Source organism: Sapajus apella, unplaced genomic scaffold (genome assembly GCF_009761245.1).
Source record: "Sapajus apella isolate SASKATOON/1434 unplaced genomic scaffold, GSC_monkey_1.0 scaffold84, whole genome shotgun sequence".
Classification (NCBI taxonomy): Eukaryota; Metazoa; Chordata; class Mammalia; order Primates; family Cebidae; genus Sapajus; species Sapajus apella.
Window position 1 is genome coordinate 6778748 of NW_022437024.1, and position 20954 is coordinate 6799701.

General features: G+C 36.5%; 1 protein-coding gene across 1 annotated transcript in view; it reads left to right on the top strand.

Annotated features, from left to right (window-relative positions):
* The window catches only part of PIK3C2G (phosphatidylinositol-4-phosphate 3-kinase catalytic subunit type 2 gamma), a 397969-nt gene that overhangs the window by 352882 nt on the left and 24133 nt on the right, over positions 1-20954 (top strand). The window contains exon 31 of the mRNA XM_032253772.1: positions 1447-1541. Within this exon, the coding sequence (XP_032109663.1) occupies positions 1447-1541 (95 nt within the window). The remainder of the gene's footprint in view (positions 1-1446; positions 1542-20954) is intronic.

The window sequence follows — 20954 nt, forward strand, 5'->3', positions numbered from 1 at the left end:
AAAAAAAAAAAAAAAAAAAAAAATTCAAACATTAGAGTACATTAGAAGGTTAGGATTGACTATGATAACCATTGACAAACTCTTTGTTATTAATAAATTTTTCTCTAAATTCCCCCCAGACAACATACAACCAGAAAATTTAAGGGAAATATTAGTAAAACTATAAATTATGTTTAATCTTTGGACAGTAAGCAATAAATTTTTAATTTAAAAAAACAAATTCTCATTTTAATGATGTGATACGACTTAAAAGAAAAATTAAGGTTACTTTTGTTATTAAATAAATGTTTAATATACACATTGTGGAGTAATCATTGACTTACACACCTTGGGGATACAGGGGTAAAAAATAAGCACTGAGATAGATTATAATCCCCTAAACAAATTGAGACTTGTATAATAATTGCAATGTCAATATTCCGTGATAAGGGCTGTGTGAGGAGAGTTCAGAGAGAGATGACCACACAAACTGTATTGCATTTTAATTAAGCTTTGAAGAAAGGTAGAAGTTCAATAGACAAAAATGGTCAACAAGATCATTTTAATTGAAAAGAATAATATGAGAAACTACTAGGAAGAAATAGTAGAGCATGTTTGTAGAACTAAACATGAATGAAAGTATAGAATAAAAGTGAGAACTAAAACAATACTAAGAAGTTACAATACAAGGCTGAGAAATTTAGACCTTTTTTCATATGGAAATCTATGAAAGGTATTTTGATCAAAAAATAATTGTATAAAAGTCACTGCCTGAAACTTGCATTGGTAATGATATACAAATAGATTTGGATTCTGTGCAGGGGATAAGAGGAGTGAGAGAATGTCCTAGTAGTTCAGGCAAAATGTTGAGATGAATTTGAATTAGGTGCTATGGGATGGAAAAAAAAAAAGAGATTAGCGCAAATATTTAGAAAGTATTAGTAATTATAAGCATTTATTGAGCACTTACTATGTGAAAACTTTTAAATTTTATCAGCTAATCATCTTAACCACCCATCTCAAAAAGTAACTATTTTTATTTCCATTTTATATAAAGTTGATTAATTTGGTCATGATGACACAGCCATGAATAGTAGTGGTGGGCCTTGAACCTTAGGGTCGCTGATCTATGACCACTAATACTTTAAACTCATTATAATGAATGCTAAGGAGAAAAATTGGAGCCCAAAATGACACTGAGGTTTTAAGCTTCAGTTGTTGAGAAAATAGTGGTATCAATCAAAACACAATATGAACTATTAAGGAAAGAGTTAGCTCATTTCGACACAAATCCTGTCTCTATCTAATCAACTCTGCCTCCTGAAAAGCATTAAGATTCTTCAACATTATCTGAAGAACATTTCTTCTACTTATTATTTATTGGTCCTGTTTATGTTTTAAATGTTTAATTGCTCCTGTGCTGACCTTTTTCCAACTGAACTCACTGAAATTCTGTTCTTTTATCAGGTGAGAAGTTTCCGGACAAGAAGCCTAAGGTGCAGTTAGTCATATCCTACCAGGATGTGAAGCTGACCATACTAGTGAAACACATGAAAAACATTGTAAGTTTATTATGTATAATAAGAAACATGTAAGCTGACATTCAGAAATCACTTACCTCATTTGGGCAGTTAGTGTCAACATTAGCAAGAGGAATGGGTATCTGGGCCAAGTTTAAGTAAGGAACAATGAGCCAATTACAATATTTGCCTCGGGATGATCGTGATCCTTGGGGTGAAGGCTCTAAAATACTTCACAAGGAAAGTGCTAGAATGAACATTAAACTTTATTCAAAATGTCAGGAAAAAAAACTAGAGAAAAGGCTCTGGAAAAGCAGGATTAGCTGGAGGATTGAAGGGTAAAAAAAAAAAAAAAGGCTACAGCCCAGGAATTTCCAACTATATCATCATGCTGAACATGTTGGCGTTTGCTCCGTCTCTTTGCATCATGCCAGTACCTTTTTCTGTGAAACCGAGAAGTCTTAGGGTTCCCCCCAAACTCCCATTGTACATTGAGTTTATAGCATCATACAGTTATCGTATTCTGATGTAATTCCTTATGCCTATTTCCTTCTCCTCAAAAAATAATAATATTTTGAGAATGGAAACCCAATTTTTGTTTCTGTTTCCCCATCCCAGAACCTAGAACAAAATCTGTAGTTAGCCTCCAAGGAAAACTAAAAGTTCCACTCTGTATTACATGCCACTTAAGGTTGGGGCAAGTCAGAGGCAAAGATGGTAATTGGGCAATACCCTTAAGAAAGAGAAGAAGCTTTCTGTGTCAAAGCGTTAAGTGACTAATGCCCGAGTCAGGGTACAGCAAACATAGACAAAAACACTAAACCTCACCAACTATTTCAATCTTCCTTGAGCCTAAACAAAACTGATTCTCCACATGGTATAATTCCCCAGGAGGCTGCATCGGATGTGGAGAAAGTCAGTAATACAATCTTTCCTCTCTTCTTTGTGCATATAAACCTCCCAGGATGCATTTGGAAAGATCTAAAAAAGCAAACTCTTCTCCACATGACATGCATCCATGACATATTAATATAATAAATATTTGTTTGGTGAACAAATAATTGGCATAATTTGAAGAGGATACATTCATTGCAAATTCATTATTAGTCAGACATCCAAGAATGTGTGTTTGCAAACTTCTGGTGCTCACTATCAGTAATTTTTGTAATATCTGGGCAAATATTTTAACATTTTCTTGCAAATCTTTTACTCATTAAAACAACTACTTTCCATTTTTTTTATTAGATAAGCATCTTAAATGAAAATAGCAGCTTTTAAAGAAACTCTTACATTGTAAAATGAAGATTCAATTAGACATTATTTATGCCTACATGCATCTTGACTGACTTTAAGTAACTATATAAACATATATGATAAAACAATAGAATATTAAGAAATATTGTTAAGTTACAGAACTTATGTGTATATCATATATGAAAATTAGCCTTGAACATAGTCCCCTTAGAAATTATATATTAATTCCAGTAATGTTATCATTGCTCAAAACATTTTAGAGCATGTCTGATGAAATTGCTTTTAGACTGGGCATATAAACCACACAGTAAACTTGGTGATATTACTCAATGATCACACCTAATTTTTGATCAAAAGCAATATTAACCAACCTGGTCACCCATTTCATTCACCAGATAAATCATCAAATTACTTTTGACACTTTTCAAAAATGTATTTTACACTCGATGAAGTTACAGTACCAATGAAGATATTCCAAATGAATGTGATGCAAGCATGAAGCAGGGGTAGAAGGAGTGAATGGGAAAGAGCAGGAGTTTAAGACTGAGATTAAGTTATAGGTAAATAGAAAACGACCAAATGACCCTGAAAAAAGTGAAAAAACAGTTAGGGCCATGAGAACCTGTACATTACCAATGCTCTCAAAAAAGAATTATTAATGATGTAGTAACATTTGTTTCAGTCTGACTTCTCAGCTTACTTGCTAGTTCCTCTCTTCTCCCTAATCTCTTAACATTGAAAGATTTATTGCCCTAAAATTTAATCCTAGACCTCTCCTCTTTTTCTACCTCTAGCCTCATTCATGGCTTTAAACATTACTTACTTGTTTTTCTTTTCCAAATCTACAACTCCAGCTTGGAAATCTCATCTGAAATCCAGAGTTGTATGTACAGCTGACTATCAACAATTCTAGTATAAGTATAATTGGCATCTTAGACACAGTATGCACCAATCAAACTTCTCATGACTGCCCCTCTACACCTGCATCATTTGCCATCTTTTTCATCTCAATAAATAGCACCTTCATTCTCTGGTTAAGTCAGGTTAAAATCCTAGAGTTGTTTTGACTCCTCTCCTTCCCCCACAAGCTATTTCAATTTTACCAGCAAATTCTGTCATTCTGCTTTCAAAATAAATTCAGAATCACACCAACTTTCTCCTTCACTGCTACCATTTTTGGTGCAAGTCACCAGCATCTCTTACTTAAATGACCGCTGTAGTTTCTTAACAGTTGTCCCTGCTTCTGCCCTTCTTTATAATCTCTTTCTAAACTGGCAGCCAGAATGTTCCTTTGAGAATAAAAGTCAGATCCTGTCATTCGCCTCTTCATATCCCTTTGGGGAAGGAGTCTCATATCACTTGCAATGAAAGCCAAGGTACTTGTTAATGACCTGTGGGGCCCTATCAATCTGTCCTCTTGATCTCTTAACCTCATCTCCTACCACAAACACTTACCCACTCCATGCCAGGCCCAGTGCCTTCCTTGACGTTTCTTGAATATGGCAGGCATGTTGCTGCCTCAAAACCTTTGTATCTGCTACTCCATTTACCTAGAATGCTCTTCCCAATTTCATGGATCAATATTCTCAGGGTTCAACCTCACATGTTCTGAATGCTTGTATTTTACTGTCACCTTTTCAATGAAGTCCTATCTGACTCCCATATGTAAAACTGCAACACCACTCCTTTTGTTGCCACTTTCGATCTTTCTTTTCTACTTTATTTTTTTCCCTCCCCTGTGCCACTATAACCCAACGTGTATAGAATAGGACCAATTAATAGTAGGTGCTCAGTAAAGCCTTTGTTAAATACAAGAATGTCAACTTACTTTTCATGGAAATAACTAATGACTAGGATTTTTTTCGTCTTCCAAAAATCATCACAGTAAAGTTAGGCACTGCATTTTCCACAGCTTCTTTTAAATGACTATTTTGTTTCTTCTGCTTAAAAGAGCTTTCTAATATAAATGACATAGAAATACTAGAAATAGAAATTCCATTTGACCCAGCAATCCCATTACTGAGTATATACCCAAAGGATTATAAATCGTTGTACTGTAAGGACACGTGCACATGAATGTTCATTGCAGCACTGTTTACAATAGCAAAGACCTGGAACCAACCGAAATGCCCATCAATGATAGACTGGACAGGGAAAATGTGGCACATATACACCATGGAATATTATGCAGCCATCAAAAATGATGAGTTTGTGTCCTTTGTAGGGACATGGATGAACCTGGAAACCATCATTCTCAGCAAACTGACAGAAGAGCAGAAGATCAAACACCACATGTTCTCACTCATAGGCGGGTGTTAAACAATGAGAACACATGGACACAGGGAGGGCAGTACTACACACTGGGGTCAGTTGGGGGGAAATAGGGGAGGGACGGTGGTGGGTGGGGAGTTGGGGAGGGATAGCAAGGGGAGAGATGCCAGATGTAGGTGATGGGGAGGAAGGCAGCAAATCACACTGCCACGTGTGTACCTATGCAACAATCTTGCATGTTCTTCACATGTACCCCAAAACCTAAAATGCAATAAAATAAATAAATGGGAAACAAAAAGAAATCCATCTGTAAATTCTCAACGTAGTTTCTTTGCTAAATCCAAGTTTTAGCTAAGTGTTATTTATTTGTTGATCCTTTAGTATGTTCACATACCAAAACACACTAAAATTGTGCTGAATTTTATATTAATATTAAAATGAATTATTAGGCCTAGAGTTCTGTTATATTTGATGTTAATTTTGATGAAAAGAATTGTTTATCTTTTATTAAATCTATGAAGCTTTGCTCTGAGAGTTACTTTCCTCCTGTGAGATCACAAGCTAAAATAAAATTGCTAAAACTTTTCCTTTCAGATCATCACAATATGATTCACTCTAGTGAACAGAGACTGATGAAGTAGTGAAAAAATGTAAAAGCTTAGCCACAATTTTTTAAAACACTATTTCAGTTTATATAATGAAGAAACATATAAAAACCAGTTAGATTTAAAATATTCTTTAAAAAGTCTCTCTAGCACTTTTCCATGTATCCTTCCTTAAAATGCTCTCTTCCATTGACTTCTACAATGTCTCTCCATGCATTTTCTCTTGACTTCGTGGATTTTTTTCTAGTCTGCGTGATTTCTAGGCATCTCTCTTCTCCTTGCTCCAGAATACTAGCATTTCAAAAGGTGCTAAACATAACCAATAGGTTGAAAGTCTCTTCTGATATTGAATCTACCTACACTTTCTCAGCCTCTTAAAACAAGTAGCGAGAAATGTCAGGAAAGATAGAAGACACCTCAAATGTGGCACTGTTGATTCAATCCTTTCATAAGACACAAGATGGGAAAAGTAGTTTCTATGTGAAAACTGACATGAGAGAGAGAGAAATAGAGTCAAACGCAGGAACCCACACACACACTAAAACTGTATTACTTTTAGTTTTTTTACTTAAACTCTTCTTTTACAATTTTAATGTGTGAGTGTAGCCTGGGGGTTCTGGTTTTCAAAATATATGGTTCTAGAATCTTGATTCTGTAAATATGGACTAGACTATCTGAATCTGCGCTATACAGGCATCGATTGGTCCCACAATTCCTCTACCCTCTTTTTCACTTCTAGACTTGTTTTCCTCTCTCTTGCTGCAGAATATGAGCATTCCAGATGGCTTTCTGGTGCCAATGGGAACACTTTGAAAATATTACCCTAATATCCCAAATGGCACTCTACACACAATGTTGAGTTTGGTACTTGGCACCATGTGAATTGTGGTGCCTGTTGGAGTAGAACAGAGATAACACTTGTACTTAGTGAAGATAATAGTTGAGGGTTGTGAAAATAAAGCGCAGACAGTGGCAATGTTTGACATATAAAAACAACAATGTTCTGCATCTGCTTTTAAAATTAATTCGGCTGAGTCCTTTTATAGTCTTAACTTTTTGTTGTTTTTAAAATCTAGATTCTTAAAGGAAATTTGTCATTGTTTCATCTTAGATGCACTTCAATCAAAAAAAATGTCAATTTTTAAGTAAAGGATGGTTTCCTAATAACAATCATCTTATCAATCGTGTTTTTCCTTCATTCTATGAATAAAAATTGTTCTTCCAAAGTTGGCACATTTTGACACTGATCTACCACTTCAAAGAATTAAGATGCAAAGCAAAGGATAGTGAAGAGTACCTGGCCACATCTGGATATTCTATTGTGTTTCATGACTTTTTTTTTTGCCAAGGAAACATTGACCTGCAAAGATTACTTATTATTTCTTTTTTTTTTTCTTAATTGTACTTTAGGTTCTGGGGTACATGTGCAAAACATGCAGGATTGTTGCATAGGTACATACATGGCAATGTGGTTTACTGCCTCCATCCCACTGTCACCTATATTTGGCATTTCTCACCATGTTATCCCTCCCCAACCTCCCTACCCCCACTGTTCCTCCCCTATTCCCCCCCAACAGACTCCAGTGTGTGATGTTCCCCTCCCTATGTCCAAGTGTTCTCATTAATCAACACCTGCCTATGAGTGAGAACATGCGGTGTTTGGTTTTCTGTTCTTGTGTCACTTTTCTGAGAATGATGGTTTCCAGATTTATCCATGTCCCTCCAAATGACACAAACTCATCCTTTTTATGGCTGCATAGTATTCCATGGTGGATATGTGCCACATTTTCCCTGTCCAGTCTATCATCGATGGGCATTTGGGTTGGTTCCAGGTCCTTGCTATTGTAAACAGTGCCACAATCAACATATGTATGCATGTGTCTTTATAATAGAATGATGTATAATCCTCTGGATATATACCCAGTAATGGGATTGCTGAGTCAAATGGAATTTCTATTTCTAGGTCTTTGAGGAATCGCCACACTGTCCTCCACAATGGTTGAACTAATTTACACTCCCACCAACAGTGTAAAAGTATTCCTATTTCTCCGCATCCTCTCCAGCACCTGTTGTCTCCAGACTTTTTAATGATTGCCATTCTAACTGGCGTGAGATGGTATCTCAATGTGGTTTTCATTTGTATTCCTCTAACATATGAACATTTTTTCATATGTTTGTTGGCCTCATAAATGTCTTCTTTTGAAAAGTGTCTACTTATGTCCTTCACCCACTTTTGAATGGGTTTGTTAGTTTTTTTCTTGTAAATCTGTTTTAGTTCTTTATAGATTCTGGATATTAGCCCTTTGTCAGATGGGTAGATTGCAAAAATTTTTTCCCATTTTGTTGGTTGGCAGTTCACTCTAATGATTGTTTCTTTTGCTGTGCAGAAACTCTGGAGTTTGATTAGATCCCATTTATCTATTTTGACTTTTGCTGCCAATGCTTTTGGTGTTTTAGTCTTGCAGTCCTTGCCTATGCCTATGTCCTGAATGGTTTTGCCTAGGTTTTCTTCTAGGGTTTTTATGGTGTTAGGCCATATGTTTAAGTCTTTAATCCATTTGGAGTTAATTTTAGTATAAGGCGTCAGGAAGGGGTCCAGTTTCTGCTTTCTGTTCATGGCTAGCCAGTTTTCCCAACACCATTTATTAAATAGGGAATCCTTTACCCATTGCTTGTTTTTCTCAGGTTTGTCAAAGATCAGATTATTGTAGATGTGTGGTGTTGCCTCCGAGGCCCCTGTTCTGTTCCATTGGTCTATGTCTCTGTTTTGGTACCAGTACCATACTGTAGCCTTGTAATATAGTTTGGAGTTAGGTAGTGTGATGCCTCCAGCTTTGTTCTTTTTGCTTAGAATTGTCTTGGCTGTGCCGGCTCTCTTTTGGTTCCATATGAAGTTTAAGTTGTTTTTTCCAGTTCTGTGAACAGGGTCATAGGTAGCTTAATGGGGATAGCGTTGAATCTATAAATTACTTTGGGAACTATGGCCATTTTCACAATATTGATTCTTCCTAACCATAAGCATGGAAGGTTTTTCCATCTGTTTGTGTCCTCTCTTACGTCCTTAAACAGTGGTTTGTAGTTCTCCTTGAAGAGGTCCTTCACATCATTTGTTAGTTGTATTCCTAGGTATTTCATTCTCTTTGTAGCAATTGTGAATGGGAGTTCACTCTTGATTTGGCTCTCTGTTTGTCTGTTATTGGTGTACAGGAATGCTTGTGATTCTGCACATTGATTTTGCCTACTGAGATTTTGCTGAAGTTGCTTATCAGTTTCAGGAGATTTGGGGCTGAGACAATGAGGTCTTCTAAATATACAATTATGTCATCTGCAAATAGAGACCATTTGACTTCCTCCTTTCAATAATTGAATACCCTTTATTTCTTTTTCTTGCCTGATTGTTCTAGCTAGAACTTCCAATACTATATTGAATAGGAGTGGAGAGAGGGCACCCTTGTCTAGTGCCAGATTTCAAAGGGAATGCTTCCAGTTTTTCCCCGTTCAGTATGATATTGGCTGTGGGTTTGTCATAAAGACCTTTTATTATTTTGAGATACATTCTGTTGATACCTAGTTTATTGAGAGTTTTTAGCATAAAGGTCTGTTGAATTTTGTCTAAGGCCTTCTCTGCATCTATTGAGATAATCATGTGTTTTCCATCTTTGGTTCTGTTTATGTGGTGGATGACATTTATAGACTTGCATATGTTGAACCAGACTTGCATCCCCAGGATGAAGCCTACTTGATCATGATGGATAAGCTTTTTGATGTGCTGTTGCAATCAGTTTGCCAGTATTTTATTGAAGATTTTTGCATCTATGTTCATCATGGATATTGGCCTGAAGTTTTCTTTTTTTGTTGAGTCTCTGCCAGGTTTTGGTATCAGGATAATGTTGGTCTCATAAAATGATTTGGGAAGCTTCCCTCTTTTTGGATTGTTTGGAATAGTTTCAGAAGGGGTGGTACCAGCTCCTCTTTGTATGTCTGGTAGAATTCGGCTGTGAACCCATCTAGACCTGGGATTTTTTTGTTTGGTAGACTATTAATTGTTGCCTCAACTTCAGCCCTTGTTATTGGTCTATTCAGGATTTTGATTTCTTCCTGTTTAGGCTTGGGAGGGTGCAAGTGTCCAGGAATTTATCCATTTCTTCCAGGTTTACTGGTTTGTGTGCATAGAGTTGTTTGTAGTAATCTCTGATGGTAGTTTGTATTTCTGTGGAATAAATGGTGATATCCCCTTTATCGTTTTTTATTGTATCTATTTGATTCTTCTCTCTTTTCTTTTTTTATTAATATGGCTACTGGTCTATTTTGTTGATCTTTTCAAAAAACCAGCTCCTGGATTTATTGATTTTTTGAAGAGTTTTTTCGTATCTCTATCTCCTTCAGTTCTGCTCTGATCTTGGTTATCTCTTGTCTTCTGCTAGCTTTTGAGTACTTTTGATCTTGCTCCTCTAGCTCTTTCAATTTTTAGGATAGAGTGTCGATTTTAGATCTTTCCTTCTTCTCATGATGGCTATAAAAATTTATTGCTATAAATTTTCCTCTAGACACTGCTTTAAATGTGCCCCAGAGATTTTGGTATGTTGTGTCTTTGTTCTCATTGGTTTCAAAGAGCATCTTTATTTCTGTCTTCATTTCATTGTTTATCCAGTCAACATTCAAGAGCCAGCTGTTCTGTTTCCATGAATTTGTGCAGTTCTGAGTTAGTTTCTTAATCCAGAGTTCTACTTTGATTCACTGTGGTCTGAGAGACTGTTTGTTATGATATCCATTGTTTTGTATTTGCTGAAGAGCGATTTACTTACAATTATATGGTCAATTTTAGAGTAGGTGTGATATGGTGCTGAGAAGAATGTATATTCTGTAGATTTGGGGTTGAGAGTTCTGTAGATGTCTATTAGGTTTGCTTGGTCTAGATCTGAGTTCAAGTCCTGAATATCCTTGTTGATTTTCTGTCTCATTGATCTGTCTATTATTGACAGTGGAATTTAACGTCTCCCACTATTATTGTGCGGGAGTCTAAGTCTCTTTGTAGGTTGTTAAGAACTTGCTTTATGTATCTGGGTGCTCCTGTATTTGCTGCATATATATTTTGGATTGTTAGGTCTTCTTGTTGCATTGATCCTTTTACCATCATTTAACGTCCTTCTTTGTCTCTTTTGATCTTTGTTGGTTTAAAGTCTTTTTCATCAGAGACTAGGACTGCACCTCCTGATTTTTTTTTTTTTTTGCTCTCCATTTGCTTGGTAAATCTTCCTCCTTCCCTTTATTTTGAGCCTATGTGTATCCTTGCATGTCAGATGGGTTTCCTGGATACAGCACACCGATGGGTTTTGGCTTTTTATCCAATTTGCCTGTCTGTGTCTTTTGATTGGGGCATTTAGTCCATTTACATTTAGGGTTAATATTGTTATGTGTGAATTTGATCCTGCCGTTTTGATGCTAGCTGGTTGTTTTGCCCATAAGTTGATGAAGTTTCTTCATTGTGTCAATGCCCTTTACCATTTGGTATGTTTTTGGAGTGGCTGGCACTGGTTGTTCCTTTCTATGTTCAGTGCTTCTTTCAGGAGGTCTTGTAAGGCAGGCCTGGTGGTGACGAATCTCTCAGCAATTGCTTGTTCATAAATGATTTTATTTCTCCTTCACTTATGAATCTTAGTTTGTCTGGATATGAAATTCTAGGTTGAAATTTCTTTTCTTTAAGATTGTTGAATATTGGCCCCCACTCTCTTGGGGCTTGTAGGGTTTCTGCAGAGAGATCCACTGTGAGTCTGATGGGTTTCCCTTTTTCAATCTGACCTTTTTTTTAATCCGACCTTTCTCTCTTGCTGCCCTTAGCATTTTTTCCTTCATTTCAACACTGGTGAATCTGACAATTATGTGCGTTGGGGTTGCTCTTCTTGAGGAATATCTTTCTTATGTTGTCTGTATTTCCTGGACTTGAATATTGGCCTGCCTTGCTAGGTTTCAGAAGCTCTCCTGGATAATATCCTGAAGAGTGTTTTCCAGCTTGAATTTATTCTCTCTGTCACATTCAGGTACACCTATCAAACATAGGTTAGGTCTTGTCACATAATCCCATATTTCTTAGAGGCTTTGTTCATTTCTTTTCACTCTTTTTTCTCTAATCTTACCTTCTCATTTTACTTCATTGAGTTGATCTTCAATCTCTGATATCCTTTCTTCTGCTTGGTTGATTTGGCTATTGAAACTTGTGTATGCTTCATGAAGTTCTCGTGTGTGTTTTTCAGCTCCATGAAGTCATTTATATTCTTCTCTAAGCTGTTTATTCTCGTTAGCATTTCGTCAAACCTTTTTGCAAGGTTCTTAGTTTCTTTGCATTGGGTTAAAACGTGTTCCTTTAGCTCAGATAAGGTTGTTATTACCCATCTTCTGAAGCCTGTTTCTGTCAATTCATCAGACTCATTCTCCATCCAGCTTTGCTCTTTTGCTGATGATGAGTTGTGATCCCTTGGAGGAGGAAAGGCATTCTGATTTTGGGTGTTTTCATCCTTTTTGCACGGGTTTCTTCCCATCTTTGTGGATTTATCTACCTGTGGTCTTTGTAATTGGTGTCTTTGGTATCAGGTCTCTGAGTGAATGTCCTTTTTGTTGATGATGAAGGTATTTCTTTCTGTTTTTTCATTTTCCTTCTAACAGTCAGGCCCCTCTGGTGTAGGACTGCTGGAGGTCCGCGCCTGACCCTGCTTACCTGGGAATCACCTGCAGCAGCTGCAGAACAGTAAGGGTTGGTGCCAGTTTCTTCTTCTGTTATCTTTGTCCCAGAAGAATACCCACCAGGTGTCAGCCTGAGCTCTCCTCTATGAGGTGACTCTTTGAATATACAGGGGTCAGGGAGCTGCTTTAAGAGATAGTCTGTCCCTTAGAGGAGCTCAAGTGCTGAGCTGTGAGCTCCATTGTTCTGTTCAGAGATGCTGGGCAGGTACCTCTAAGTCTGCAGTAGCAGAACTCATAACCGCCTTTCTTTCCCAGGTGCCAGGAAGGTGGGGCTTTATTTATAAGTTCCTGACATGCTGCTGCCTTTTTTCAGAGCTGCCCTGCCCAGCAAGGAGGTAGCCTAGTCACAGTCTGCCAGCAGAGGCATTTCTGAGCTGCCCTGCCCAGCAAGGAGGTAGCCTAGTCATAGTCTGCCAGCAGAGGCATTTCTGAGCTGCCGTGGGCTCTGTCCAGCTGCTGTGTGAACTTTCATGTGGTTTTGTTTATAGAGGTATAGTTAGAAGTGACTCAGTAATGGTGGACTGCCTCGGTAGTGGCAAAATGCCTTGGTAATGGTGGACTGCCTCACTAATGGTTGATGCCTCGGTTGTGGCAGACTGCCTCGTTAATGGCAGACACCCTTCCCCCAACAGAGCTGGACCATCCCGGGTCCATCTGCGCTTGCTACGAAACTCAATCCAGAGCATTCCAGATTGCTGGTCTTGGTGGGGGTGGGATCCACCTAGCCAGATCACCTGGCTCCGTTTGAGCCCCCTTTTTTTCAGTTGAATGGGTGGTTCTGCTCTCAGGCTTCCAGGAGCCAGTTGAAATGGCCATGCAGATTTCTGTGAATTTTTGTACAGAGACCCACTGTGCCAGCTGAAACAGCCATGGTGGAAACTCGTGGCACTTTTCAGCCCAGGAATCTCCTGGTCTGTGGGCAGTAATAACTCATTTGGAAATGCGGCGTTCACTCGCCCTCTGCATTGTTCTCGCTGGGAACTACACTCCAGAGCTGTTTCTATTTGGCCATCTTACTTATTATTATTTGATGAACAAAAACCATTCATTGTTCTAAAACCTATTGTCACTGACCTCTTTCTAACAGCCAACAAACACCTTAAACCACCACTTCTGTTTTGACCTTTTTTGTTACCATCAAGAAACTTTTCTGCACATTGGCACCAAGTGGATTGTGTCTGCACATTCTCTAAATCTCTTAGGCAACACTATTTCTGAGGCTTCCTTGGCTCTTGAAAATTTAAGATAGATGTATGTGTAGTGGCTTAGTAAATGTTGGCTTTACCCTTAGCTCCTAAATGTGAAGATTTTCCAGTATTCAGGGCTTTAACTTTTGAAACTAATTTCCTGAAAAATGTTATCCAGTCTTGAAACTACAAAGATAATATGAATTACTACTAAATTTATATCTCTACTTTAAATCTTTCTCTGACTTTCATTTACATGCTTCCAACTGCCTGATGGGCATTTACATTTCAATACCTTGCCATCTCTTTAAACTCAACAGTTATACAATATGGTCCTCTGCTTACCACTGAAACCATCTCTCAGTCCGAATTACTTATTTCTATAAATTTTTGTGGCACCATCAAGTAATTCCTAATCAAAATTTCTCTATAATTTATTTTCTTTTAATTTTCTTTTTTTTTTATTTCAATACATTTAGTGAACAGATGCTTTTTGGCTGCATGGAAAAGTTCCCTAGTAGTGATTTCTAAGATTTTGGTGCACTCATTACCCAAGCAGTGTACACTATACCAAATGTGTAGTCTTTTATTTCTCATCCACTTCCCATCCTTCCCTCCAAGTCCCTAAAGTTTATTATATCATTCTATTCCTTTGTGTCCTCATAGCTTAGCACTCACCTAAAAGTGAGAACATAAAATGTTTAGTTTTTCATTCCTGAGTTATTTCACTTAGAATAATGGTCTCCAGCTCCATACAGTTTGCTGCCAGTGCCATTATTTCATTCATTTTTATGGCTGAGTAGTATTCCATGATGTGTGTGTGTATAATATACATATGTGTATATATGTGTCTGTACATATATATGTGTATATACATATATATTCATAAAAGAATAGAACAAATAAATCTTCTGCACAGCAAAAGAAAAAATCATTAGAGCAACCAACAGAATGGGAAAAAATTTTTGCAAGCTACCCATCTGACAAAGGTCTAAGATCCAGAATCTACAAAGAACTGAATATATATATATATATATATATATATGTCCCCTTTTTTTTTTTTTTTTGCTTGTTTGTTTATGAGCATCTAGGTTGGTTCCATATTTTTGCAATTGCTAATTGTGCTGCTATAAACATACATATACAAGTGTCTTTTTCATATAATGACTTCTTTTCCTCTGGGTAGATGCCCAGTAGTGGAATTGCTGGATCAAATTGTAGTTCTACTTTTTTTCTATATTTGCATTCATTCTTTTACTCATATGTGTAACCTTCAACAAATCATTTTAGTTTATTTTAGATTACATTTATTATTCTCAAAATCCTACTCAACATTCTCTATCAATTTATCTATAGGTTACTTTGATTGACTGTTATAATATTCCTTTTCTTGTTTTCTTCTCCCTCTAATTCCCTCCCGCACAAAACGTTCTAAGATGGCATTTTACTATATCAATACAAATTTTTAACAGAGTCTCTGTAAATTCAAAATTTCTTAGCTTAATACCTTATAGTACTATACAATCTAGCTATAACCTATATCTTATATTCACCGCTCAACACAAAATTTGTATTGTATCTAGATGGATCACTCATTGTTAACTAAATACACACCGCTCATTCTATCTGACTGTCATACATCTATTTACCTTCTATTTACTTTATACATTCAATGTAACCTTCTAGGCTTAGGTCAAATTGCTCATCCTCCCTGAAGCTCCTGTTTGGAATCTCTACTATATACACCATCTATCTGATATTCACTGCCTTATCTCAGCTCTAAAAACTTGGATTATCTTAGTTGATCCTGAAGTTTCAATTGCATTGAAAATTTGCTGAGTATAAAAAACTGTGGAAAATATATTTTGAATACTTTACAGTGGTTAGCACAATACATGCCCTTAACACACAGTTGTTAAATAAGTGAATGTTTGCCTAAGTGTACATCATGTGAAAAATACCCACAATTCAGAGAAATTTAAGCTATATTTAAAAATCAATAGCTTTGATCTGTGAATCCAGCTAGCTATAATACTTGACACTAAACTAAGGATGGTCAAGTGTCAAATATTTGATCTTAACATTTATCTCACTTAAAAATAAAGTGAATTCTTGTTGAGGGCTTTTTTTTTTAATGTTCAAAAACCCTGAATACTTTCCTTCTCTCCAGATGACATAACCATCAATGTATAGGTCGCCACATGACTGAAATTTCATTTATTCTCTCTCTTTTCTTTTCTAGCACTCTTGTACCCTAATCTCTGCCCTTTCTCCAAATCTCCCTCAATTCTACATCCTGACCTAAAAAAGTTCTAACCTACAAAAGAAGCAATAAAGAAGTTAAAAGACTGATGAACAAGTATAGACCTAAAGAGAATAGCAAAATGCTGAAAGTTTACATATTATAAAATTGTTTTAAAAGAGTCATTTCATTTATAACTATATTTTGATTTTTTTTTATTATACTTTAAGTTCTGGAGTACATGTGCAGATCTTGCAGGATTGTTACACAGGTATACAAATGCCATAGTGGTTTGCTGCCTCCATCCTCCCATCACCTACATTAGGTATTTCTCCTAATGTTATACCTCCCCAGTCTCCCAACCCCCTGCTATCCCTCCCATATCCCCCTAGCCCCCAAAAGACCCCAGTATGTGATGTTCCCCTCCCTGTGCCCATGTGTTCTCATTGTTCAACACCCACTTATGAGTGAGAACATGCAGTGTTTGATTTTCTGTTCTTGTATAAGTTTGCTGAGAATGATGGTTTCCAGATTCATCCATGTCCCTACAAAGGACACAAACTCATCCTTTTTATGGTTGCATAGTATTCCATGGCGTATATGTGCCACATTTTCTTTATCCAGTCTATCATTGATGGGCATTTGAGTTGGTTCCAGGTCTTTACCATTGTAAACAGTACCGTGAGGAACATATGTGTGCATGTGTCTTTGTAATAGAATGATATATACTCCTTTAGGTATATACTCAGTAATGGGATTTCTGGATCAAATGGTATTTCTATTTCTTGGTCCTTGAGGAATCACCACACTATCTTCCACAATGGTTGAACTAATTTACACTCCCACCAACAGTGTAAAAGTGTTCCTATTTCTCCACATCCTCTCCAGCATCTGTTGTCTTCAGGTTTTTTAATAATCACCATTGTAACTGGAGTGAGATGGTATCTCAATGTGGTTTTGATTTGCTTTTCTCTAATGACCAGTGATGATGAGCATTTTTTCATATGTTTGTGGCTTCATAAATGTCTTCTTTGTTCATATCCTTCACCCACTTTTTGATGGGGTTGTTTTTTTCTTGTAAATTTGTTTTAGTTCTTTGTAGATTCTCTATATTAGCCCTTTGTCAGATGGGTAGATTGCAAACATTTTTTTCCCATTCTGTTGGTTGCTGGTTCATTCTAATGATTGTTTCTTTTGCTGTGCAAAAGCTTTATATTTTCTATTCTTTTGCTGTGCAGAACTATATTTTGAATATGCAAAAAATACAAAATGGTAAATAATTTTCAGAGAATAAAAATTTTATTTTTATTTAGTAAAGTACTCTTTATTAACAGCAAATATTAAAATGTAAATGCTGGGAGTCATGCAATTTCTGAGTTAAAACTCTAATCTAATGCAGATAGGCCTTCATTTTGACAAAAACATTCAGGTCCTTTTATCTCATCCCTTTAGCCTATTGAGTGACAGAATCTTCTTTTTCCTGCTTTATGCATTCTGTTTTCCTCCAGGGGAAATTTTTAATATTTAACTATCTCAGTTATATGTCCTTTAAAAATGTGTAAATGTGCATACAGAGAGACTCTCTCTAAATAAGTGTCACTTACCATTCAACTCATTAGAATCCTGCAAATGAACAAGTGGCACATTCTCTCCTTGTTGTATGACTTACATATGAACTATAGACTCTCTGACTTTTCCAGATTTTTGGCTTCAGTTTCACTTGCTTTCTATGAACATCATGAAAAGCTATTTTGCCTATACAATGTGTGCCAAGAACTGTCACTTAGATATGTTTCACCAAAAGAAAGTGGGAACATTTTTGTACCCATAGTCACAAAATAGTAAACTGAAATCCAGCAGGTTTAAATATTTTCCCAAGATCTCCTAACTAAGATCTGAGAGCTAAAGCCTTCACAATTACAAGCTCTTATTTTTGATTTTGGATTGTATTACAGCATTAGCAGTCTATTATTCTACTATGTACCTTTAGGCTATACCTGTTCCTGCCAGACACTGCCCAGAAAGACTCTTCAAATGTTTGTCTGGCTCATCAAAAATAATTTCCAACTAGAGACCATAGCATCTTCTTCTGTATCCATGAAGCATCCCCAAGTATAGTGGCTACATTGTACTTGGCATACCCTCTATAGCTGAGTCATTACCTAGCTAAATGAAAGAGGATACAGAGCAAAAGATATTAGGTGTCATGTGAAACCTTTAACAGACTGGTTCTAATTGGCTATTAGGTATATGCTGAGAATTAAAATTCGCTCTTCTGGTTTTGGCATGTGGCATAAGACTACTACAGCCCATCCCATCTACTGATTACAACTAAAATTTATGAAAAAATATTTTTAAAACTATGTAAGAAACCTTAAAAGTAAATAAAAAGAGGCAAATTGTGAAAGGAAATCAGAACTTGGAGATGTTACCCACATAAGGATGTTTCTGGGTTTTTTTGGTTTTTTTTTTTTAACTTACGTACCCATAGAGCTGTGCCCTGAGGGTGGACCCTAGTTGCAGAGAAGCAAGCTGGTAATGGCAGCTTTGACAGCAAAATCTCCAATAGAACTTTGTGTTTATGACTGAAAGAACCAAGATATGTGGCCTGGGTTTGCCAGAGACTATAGGAAAATCCCTGATAAGAGACAAAAGGGTATGTATTAACTCTGTGTATAATTCTGTACAATTCTAAGCCTAATCCCAGAGCTGCTGTTAAGCAGGACAGACTCATCTCAGAATAAAAAAGCCTTTGTGAACTGAACTAAGATTTGAATACCTGAAAACAAAAGTTAGAACAGAATTTATATTCCTATTCTAACTAGGTTGATTGCCTACTTAAAAATGTCAACTTTCTCCAGAAGATTAAACAGCACAGAGTTTCCACAATGTAACATTAAAAATACCCATGATACAACTCAAAATTACTTATGTAGTACCCAGGAAAATGTGTACAATCCTCACATAAAGATTCACATACACTTAAGGTAAAGGTGTGGGAAAAGGCATTTCATGCAATGGACACCAAAAGTGAGTAGGGGGAGCTATTCTTATATCAGACAAAATAAAATTTAAACCAACAGCAGTTAAAAGAGGCAAAGAGGGACAGTATATAATGATAAAAGTCCTTGCCCAACAGGAAACTATCACAATTCTAAACATATATGCACCTAACATTGGAGCTCCCAAATTTATAAAACAGTAACTAATAGGCCTAAGAAATGAGGTCTATACAGCAACACAATAATAGTGGGGGGACTTCAATACTCTGCTGACAGCACTAGAAAGGTCATGAAGACAGAACATCAACAAAGAAACAATGGATTTAAACTATACTCTGGAACAAATGGACTTAGCATATATAACAAACATTCCATCCGACAACCACAGAATATACATTCTATTCAACAGCACATGAAACTTTCTCCAAGATAGACCATATGATAGGCCATGAAATGAGCCTCAATAAATTTAAGAAAATTGAAATTATATCAAGTACTCTCTTAGACCGCAGTGGAATAAAACTAGAAATCATCTCCAAAAGGAACCTTCAAAACCATACAAATACAAGGAAATTAAATATCCGATTCCTGAATGATCATAGGGTCAAAAAGGAGAAATCAAGATGAAAATTTAAAAATTCTTTGAAATAAACAACAATACTGGCACAACCTAGCAAAACCTGTGGGATACAGCAAAGACGGTGCTTAGGGGAAAGTTCATAACCCTAAACACCTACATATAAAAGTCTGAAGGAGCACAAACAGGCAATCTAAGGTCACACCTCAAGGAACTAGAGAAACAAGGACAAACCAAGCCCAAACCCAGCAGAAGGGAAATAATGAAGATCATAGTAGATAGAACTAAATGAAATAGAAACAACAACCAAAAAAATTCAAAACATAAATGAAGCAAAAAGCTAGTTCTTTGAAAACATAAATAAAATTAACAGACAATTAGCAGATTAACCAAGAAAAGAAGAGAGAAAATCCAAATGAGCTCAATAAGAAACAAAAAAAGGAAATGTTATAACTGACACTTCAGACATGCAAAAGATCATTCAAGGCTACTGTGAACACATTTACTCACATAAACTCAAAAACCAGGAAGAGATGGATAAATTCCTGGGAAGATACAACCCTCCTAGCTTAAGTCAGGAAGATTTAGATACCCTGAACAGACCAATTACAAGCAGCAAAATTGAAATGGTAATTTTAAAATCACCAACAAAAAATATTCCAGATGGAGTCACAGCAGAATTCTACCAGACACTCAAAGCAGAATTGGTACCAATCCTATTGACACTATTCCTCAAGATAAAGAAAGAAGGAACCCTCCTTAATCATTTCATGAAGCCAGTATCACCCTAAAACCAAAGCCAGAAAAGGACACAACCGAAAAAGAAAACTACAGACCAATATCCCTGATGAACATATGTGCTAAAATCCTGTACAAAATACTAGCTAACTGAATCCAACATCATATCAAAAAGCTAATCCACAATGATCTAGTGGGTTTCATACCAGGGATGCAGGGATGGTTTAACATACACAAGTCAATAAATGTGATACACCACATAAACAGAATTAAAAACAAAAATCACAAGATCATCTCAATGGATACAGAAAAAACATTCAACAAAATCCAGCATTGCTTTATGATTAAAAGTCTCAGCAAAATCAGCATGCAAGGGATACACCTCAATGTAATGAAAGCCGTCTATGACAAACCCACAGCCGATATAATGCTGAATGGAGAAAAGTTGAAACGATTTCCTCTCAGAACTAGGACAAGACAAGGATGCTCACTCTCACCACTCCTCTACAACATAATTCTGGAAGTCCTAGCCAAAGTAATCAGACAAGAGAAGGAAATAAAGGGCATCATCCATGTCAGTAAAGAAGAAATCAAACTGTCATTATGATTGTTTAACTAGAAAATCTTAAAGATTCCTCCAGAAAGCTACTAGAACTGATAAAAGAATTCAGCAAAGTTTCCAGATACAAATTAGAGTACACCGATCAGTAGCTCTTCTATACTCCAACAGCAAGGAAGCTGATCGAATCAAGAACTCAACCCCTTTTACAATAGCTGTTAAAAACGCCCAAAAATACTTAGGAATATACCTAATCAAGGAGGTGAAAGACTTCTACTAGGA